At 39.9% G+C, this 7,988-nt stretch overlaps 1 protein-coding gene across 4 annotated transcripts in view; it reads left to right on the top strand.

Annotated features, from left to right (window-relative positions):
- Nucleotides 1-4,845, top strand: part of POU2F1 (POU class 2 homeobox 1) — a 243,365-nt gene extending 238,520 nt beyond the window's left edge. For all 4 annotated transcript variants that reach the window (XM_027868601.1, XM_027868599.1, XM_027868600.1 and 1 more), the window contains exons 15-16: nucleotides 235-323; nucleotides 4,070-4,845. In XM_027868601.1, coding sequence (XP_027724402.1) covers nucleotides 235-323; nucleotides 4,070-4,380 — 400 coding nt within the window. In that variant the 3' untranslated portion in view covers nucleotides 4,381-4,845. The remainder of the gene's footprint in view (nucleotides 1-234; nucleotides 324-4,069) is intronic.
- Nucleotides 4,846-7,988: the final 3,143 nt, after the last annotated feature.

The following is a 7,988-nucleotide window of genomic DNA, read 5'->3' on the forward strand; positions in this document are numbered from 1 at the left end:
CTTTTCAGCAAACAGCTTTGCTTTAGTAAATATAAAGGAAAACAGTACTTCTGAGGCACTTTCCAACATATTGCAGCACAGAGATAATCAGATATTACAGGAAAGGCTCTGGGAGTCTACTCCCAACTGTATTCTCCTCTCTTTTCTCTATGTGGCTGGTTCTCAGACTGATGACAGATTTTACTGGAAAGTAACTACTTCTCCCTGTCTTTGTTCCCTCTCTCGGAACCACAGAGGTGCCTTACTCAGTCTCAACCCAGGGACATTGGGCAGTGCCCTCAGCCCAGCTCTGATGAGCAACAGTACACTCGCAACCATTCAAGGTCAGTTGCATTTTTCCCACGGTTGGCCATTCTTTTTGAGAAATGGGGTGGGAGGGTGACAGCACAAGATTGGTGATTATCCCTGTTCTTGAGGACAGAGAAAGTGTGCCATCACGGATGGAAGCTTTGCAAGACAGGTAGCTGCTATCTGGGGATCCAGAACAGAAAATAACACACACATATTGGTTTAGGGTTGGATGCTGGTGACATAGGTAAGTGCGTTGGGAAATCGAAATTTTATACTGCTTATATTTATGACTTGCTTGTAATCTCATAAGAATTATATAAATATGCTTACATTTTCAGTCTTGCAAGTTCAAAGGATGCTGTAGCTGAGATGTTTTCAGTCTTGTCTTTCACAGAGAAACTTTTTTCTTCTTAATCTAGGTTTTTTGTTTCCCCACCAAAGAACTGTCCCAAATAAAATATTGAATAAGGTAGGGGGTTTTGTTTGAGTTCTGCAAGATAGAAGTTCCCATTGCCTTGCATAGCTGTCACCTTCACAAGTGACAAGTTGGGGGAGGCCTGGCAGCATAACAGATCATCTGAAAAAGAACTGCTGGTTTTAGTGGCACTCAGGTGAACCATCTGACAGCCAAAACACCACATCTCGTCAAAGGCTGCCTAAAGAGAGGCAGGGAGGCAGTGTTTTCCCATTGTATTTGGCCCTGGTCACAGCATAGCTAGAGTTGGGTATTCCGTTCTGGGTCCTTCATTTTAGGAAAGACTGATAAACTAAATACAGAGCATCAGGGCATCCGGAGCAGTGAGAAAATGTAAGCTCATGCTTTATGAGAATCAGTGAAGGATGACCTTCACTGTGGAAGAGATATGGGTAGGGGGAGAGACAAGTGGGCTGCTGAGGAAGAAAGAACAGTTACTGACTCCCAGGTATTTGCCAAACTTTCCTGTGGAACAGCTAGAAATACTTTGTGACAATTGGGGCCATCCAGTATGGGAGGACCCTGTAGTACAGTAAGTATATCACATAGAGAATTGTTTTAAAAGAAAATTTTAACATGCTGGGCACTGATCTCTTTGTAAGAATTTCCTCCTGAAAGTATAAAGAGCCTGAAGATAGAGCCCACTTCATTCAAACATTTAATGAGCTTTGTCCCCCTAAACCTCCTAGGCATTTTTTTAATAACTACTACATTTGGGGCCCTTTGCATGATGAGGTTCCTTGAAAGTGTACTTTGCTCTGTTAAAAGCATTACTAACGTTCCATGGATGACTCATTCTTGGATTCTTGTAGCTCCATAGTGAGAGCACATTGTCAAAACTCTACTTCATGCCTTCTGCAGGAGCACAGCCTATCCAAAAAGAAATCATTTGTTTAGCAGGTTAACCCCTCGAGGTACCCATCACATAAAATTTAGCAAATACTTCTCCAGCTCCTGCTATATGCAGAGTCATGCAAGGAGCTCAAGGAGATAGAACATGGGCCTTGTCCTCAGGGAGCTTACAGTCTAGAAAAGGAATGAGACACCAACACAGTGACAATGTACAATGGTTTCTAATAAATATATTCAAGCATTACAAAACAAAGGGTGTGTGGTGGCCAGAAGCCTAATTGGTTTAGTTTTTGTTTGAGAAGATTTAGTTGTTGGATTCAAAGAAAGATACTTAAGTTAACAACACTAATCAGTCAGAGAAATGAGCTTTAGTTTTTCCTTTGTAATTTATGTGATTTGGGGTCAAATTAGATCTCTTGGCCTCAGAAGGCTGAGCTCTAGCATTGTTACTGGTGCATTGGCCTTTGAATCTGGAGGCTGGGTTCCAGATCTCCACTGGACACTTAAATCAGAAATCCCTTCCAGCTCCAGACCTGTGGTCTGTGACCTTGAATTGTGTGGTGTGTGACCCAGGCAAATCAGTCAACCTCTTCAAAACTTTCACTTCCTCATCTGTAGAATGGGGTTGAGACAAGTTTGAATCTGAGACCTTCCACTTACCCAGATGACTTAGGAAAGTCTCTCTGGGCCTTGTCTGAGAAAGGAGGCTGTTAGATTGGGTGATCTCAGAGGTTGCTTCCAACTCCAGCTCTGTGATCCTGTCTCTCAGGATTTTTGTACAAACCTTTTGTGAATCTTTGAATTATTATTAGGGGCAAAACAAGCAGTGGGGCAGCTAGAACTAAATTTTGAGGGTTCTGAAGTTGCCTTTTGGCATATGCACGGCACTTCAATAGGGATATGTTGTACATGAAATCACATTACAACTAAGCATGGATGCTAGCACGATCAGTAAGCCAAGAGGAAGAGAAAGGCATAAACCATGGCAAAAGTATCCCTGTTTGCCAATGGGATGATGGTGTTAGGAAATTCCACAGCATCAGCATAGTGGAAGACCCAGTATTAGCTTCAGTAAAGTAACATGGTACCAAAATCAACAATATGGCTTTGTAGTAATAACAAAATCCAGGAGGAAATAATAGAGAAGACATACTGAAAATAATCACAAAATGCATAAAGTATTTAGGAGTGACATCTATCAAGGCATACTCAAAATTTTCTTCCTACAACTAACTCTAGCATAATGTCTGAATTATTTTGCTCTATTATAATTTTGACAAAATGATAAATAAAATTAATTGCCAAGGGTGGGAAGTCTTTTCTTATAGAGAAATTTTTGTTGAAGTAGGAGTTAACCTTTTTAAAATAATCAGCTAACTTCTAATTTGGGGACATTTAGTATACCTGTCAGTGATCTTATTCGAAGGTATCAGAGATCTGGGACAAGGTATTTGTGCCAGACGGCACAAGCTTACTATCTTTCCTTAGGGCCCCAGAAGGTATGGGATGGTACCTAGAAGTAGATCTTCACCCCCAACCCAGAAATCACACGCACCATCAAAGGCCGGAGCAGGCCCTACAATACAACTGTACTCTAATGCCATACAGTAGGGGACCACCATCCAGTAATCATTCCTGACTATGTTTTGTGTGTGTATGTGTACGTGTGTACATACACACATGCACACATACACATGTATATATACACATATACATACTTATAAAAATAGTGAACTAATTTATTTTATGCCAACAAGAAAAATGCTACAGTAAATTATAGACCTTTTCTGAGAGAGCTAAAAATTTCTTGTATCAAATCACAGAGAAGGATAGCGAAAGAAGGAATGTCTAGGTACACTCCCCAAAATTTTGATGATGCTTTTCTGGTTGCACTTACAACAACGCATGCACATATATCCTGGCTTCATTGAAGAGTCAAAGCCTTTCCTAATTTTGGTCAGTTCATATAGGGTCACTTAGATCACTAGTATTTCTTCTAGCCTTCTAGGAAATAGTCTGATAGACTCTTTTCCTTTATGGAAAACAAAAATTATGCTGTGCTTGAGAATATTCCATATTCTTTCTAAGCAGGTAGTTACTTCATTTAATTATTGTAACCTTCAATTTACTTTAGAACTGGTGAAAGCTTTATGTAAAATATATTTCATCCTATAATATATTGTGCTAAAATTCAGGAGGACAGAATAGGTTGGAAGCTAGCCTCCAAGATTCCTAGGTTGTTGAGAAACACAACCATTAGATTGCTTAGAGTTTTCAGTTTTGGTAGAACTAGCTTCATTTGGGATTTATAAATACAGTTTACTTTGTGTGATAAAGTAATGAACTCTGGCATAAGCACAGAAATACTTAAAGGACTTTTGTAAATTCCCTGCCTTCTGCTCGTCATTTTAACGCTCTCATCCCTACCCATCTGTGGGTTTCATTCTTTAGCTCTTGCATCTGGTGGATCTCTTCCAATAACATCACTGGATGCAACTGGGAACCTGGTATTTGCCAATGCAGGAGGAACTCCTAACATCGTGACTGCCCCACTGTTCCTGAATCCTCAGAACCTATCTCTGCTCACCAGCAACCCAGTTAGCCTGGTCTCTGCAGCTGCAGCCTCCGCAGGGACCTCTGGACCAGTTGCCAGCCTTCACGCCACCTCCGCCTCAGCTGAGTCCATCCAAAACTCTCTCTTCACTGTGGCCTCTGCTAGTGGGGCTGCTTCCACCACCACTACTGCCTCTAAGGCACAGTGAGCTGGGCCAAGCCGGGCTGCCACCAGCCTTCTTTACTTTGCAGAGTGATTGGCTGCTGGTTGGGTTTAAAACTGAAAATATGATTGGCTTCCTCTCACCGTGTTGCTGGGGACAAGGGAGAGAAGGAAAACAAACAAAAACAGGAAGGATGGAAAGATGGGACAGACATTTGCCTAATTTTGTAATAAACACTGTCTTTTCAGGATTGCTTCATGGATTGGAGAACTTTCTAACCAAAAATGTAAAAAAAAAAAAAAAAACCACAAAAAAAAATTAAGTAAAAGGACTACTTATCATTTCCAGCAGTCACGATGACAAGTTAAGGTGGGTTATCATTTCCAACATAGGAAGGGGATTTCTTGTTTGTCTAAATATCTTTTTCTTTTTTTAAAAAAAAATCATTTTTATGGGTCTGTTGTACAGGCCATTATGTCATAACAAGGTGTTTATAATCGTATCAATTGTGTTGGGGGTTCCTTTCTTAACTGGTACAATTTAGGCAGGCCTGTATTACTGTATCTCTTTTATTATTATTATTGTTGTTATTATTTTTATAACCATATATATACATATGTATATGTATATATATATCTCTATATATATCTAGTTTGGACATGTTTATCTCTTGCTCCTGGATCCTTTTTCAGTGAGCTCCCATGCTGTGGGGAGAGGAGTACTGGGGGCAGGGGAAGAGTTTATGTTCTTAACTTTGGGGAATGTTCTTGCTAGTTTCCTCATCCTTGCTGACTCTTACAGAGGTGCTAGAAAATAATTTTCTTTGGTCACTTATGCAAGAGGCTTGATGCAGAAGCTGAAGGAGGGCAGTGTGTGCAAACGCCCCACATCAGGTGGTGCCTGTAGAGCACTTTTGTGTGAGAAGAAATTCCTGCTGAGCTGCAGCTCTCATTCACCCCAAAACATTGAGTAACCTAGCCTCAGGCCCAGATACCAGGGCGCCCCTGTGCTCTCTCTTACTTTGCATGGAAGACATGGATGTGTTGCAGGTCAGGGTTTGGTTCTAAAGAGCAATGACTACTGCAAACCCTGACTTGGTGGTTTTCCTCCACTCTTATTTCATGAAAATGTTATTTAATTTAGTGGAGGATGCCTTCATCATGATATTCAGGTTTCTCTCACCCAACTTAACTTACTTGGCAAAGTACAAATCAACTTATTAAAATGGTGACAACCTTTCTCCCATGTAGTTTTTTCCTCGAAGAAATTACATTGGATGGTTATCCACTGACTTATTTTGTTTCTCTCAAGAGGGGTGATGAGAGGGGCTTTGAGAACATAGCCTTTCCCTCCTGCTAGGCCTTTTCATCAAATGGCTTCTTAAGTATCTCTTGCCACCACCCTATTGGTACTCTTGACTAAAGAAGGTCTTGGGCCCTCCAGTGGAGCTGCATAACCTGTGAAAGAGAGAGCCATGTCCTTTGACCAGATGCAGGGACTTTGCACACACCTGAAGGGTCTTTGTGGTTTGTTAGTGATGCTGCTGCTCATGGGCATCCCTTCTTGGACTGCAAGCAGCTTCTGAAATTGTTTTCAGGGTCGTTTCTAGTCCATGTAAATGAGCCAGTTGTAAAGGAAAAGTTCATGAAGATGGATGAGGAGTGATGAGGGATAATTCAGAGACGAGATCTGTTGTTTTGTTTTGTATTTCTTTCCTTTGATGCGCCATTAGAGTATCTGAACCAAAAAATGTCCAAAAAGAGACTGGATCGCTGCAATGCAGGTCACCCCAAGCTTGCCCTAACCCATTGGAGCTAAAGGTTTCCTTCCATTTTGTGTCTGTGTGTGCTTGCTTTCATCTTGGGTGAGCCAAGAATGCACTTTGTGGGGGGTGGGGTGCTAGGGGTTCAGAAAACGCTTGCACGCAGTTTTCTTTCAAATAACTCTTCAGTTTTGCCTAGGTCCATAAGGGATCTAGGACTCTGTGTGTATTTGTATCTCTCTATACCTGCGATCAAAAAAACAAACAGCAATGCAGACACAAGTGTGCACTGTTATTTGTGATTCATGTATATGGAATTCACATGAACACTGAAGTGTCAGAAACCTTTCTCTCCTTTGCTCCATTTCTTCTTCTTCTAACTTGTTACTACTTTTTCCCAGAATATTTAATTACCACCCTTAATTCCCTTCCTCTTCTCTCTCTTTTTCCCTCTCCAACAAAACCCTTCAAAACTAGTGAACTGCAAGCAGGGAAACTAACAAATGTCCGTCCACCTTTTTATGTGTGGTTTTTTTATGGTTTTTTTTTTTTAAACTAAGCTTGAACCAAAGTCAATTTTTAGCAAGCTGCTGTACTAATGGACTAGTTTGTATAAGTGCAGTTCAGACACAGTGAGGAGATAGATGCTACTGACAATTTCTTTTTCATTTGTCCTTTATTAATTTTATATAAAAGTTGCTGCTTGTTTTTAATCTTTTTTGTTGGTAATTTGTATGATCCTTGGGGCAAACTCTAACTTGATTTATAAATAGTTTTTTTTAGTTTGGTATGTAAATAGAATGGCAGCATGGTTACTAATTTTCCTCCTCTTCCTCCCATTATTCCTCTGATGTGGATAAATTGAATATTCTGTTGAGATTTAACATCTATGGTTTTAGTCTGTGCAGATGTTTTTAGGGCTGTGAATACTGTAGTTTCCCACGGTAATAATGGGGCCTCTCCTTTGGGAGTGGCAAAAACGAGGAGGGAAGGATTCAGGGAGGATGACGCTGAATACCTCACCATATTGGTTTAGAGGTTATGGCATTAGTTTTCCATAGTTGTTACCAAAGGAGATAGGTCCCCAGGGACTCAAGTCCAGTGAATTAAGAGGATAGAAAAAGTTAATGGATTTTTTGCTTTGTATTTGACTCTCAAAAAATACCCTTAACCCAAATAAGATTCACCAATAGACTTTCTTTTTGAAGGTAATGCTGAGCTTTAAGTAACTGATGTGATGGTCTTTTCTCTCCTGCACTATCACTGCCCTCTTTATTCTCATTTGGGATAAAGGGATTGTGCTTTTTCTTTAGGGAACCACTAATAACATAGGCCTTAAGCCAGCATAACAAATCTCTGTGGTTTTAAAGGACTATATCATTGGCAACAAAATAACTTTTAAAAAATTTCTTCCTCATTTGTTTCAATATGAGTTACAAGAGGGAGAGTAGCTTGATAAATAATATATCTAGAACACTAATATAGCTTGTCAGGTGTTTTATTTTTAAATTCCATTTCATTGTGCATACACACATACACATACACTTTCTCGATCCAGTTTAGACTTTTTTTCATACCATTCTCTTTCATAACATTCTTGAAATGTTATTGAAGTATCCCCTAACCTTTTTTTTTTTCTTCACTTTTTATGGAAGTTCTAAAAGTTCAAAGAAGCTGCCTGTGCAGGGATTGATTGATGCCTGGTGTATTTGTCTACTTCTACTACCAAGAAAATGATTGGAATTAGCTTATTAGGACTCAACTAAGTTATTTTTTCTCCCTTCCCTTCCTACGTACAAAACTTTCATTTGAACCCTCGCTATTTAATTCTTAAGCTTTTCTCTAGTTCTTAAATGCCCATATCCATCAGTATACTTGTATGCTATTTTTT

The sequence above is a fragment of the Vombatus ursinus genome, unplaced genomic scaffold (assembly GCF_900497805.2).
Source record: "Vombatus ursinus unplaced genomic scaffold, bare-nosed wombat genome assembly UNPS02014789.1, whole genome shotgun sequence".
Taxonomy (NCBI): domain Eukaryota; kingdom Metazoa; phylum Chordata; class Mammalia; order Diprotodontia; family Vombatidae; genus Vombatus; species Vombatus ursinus.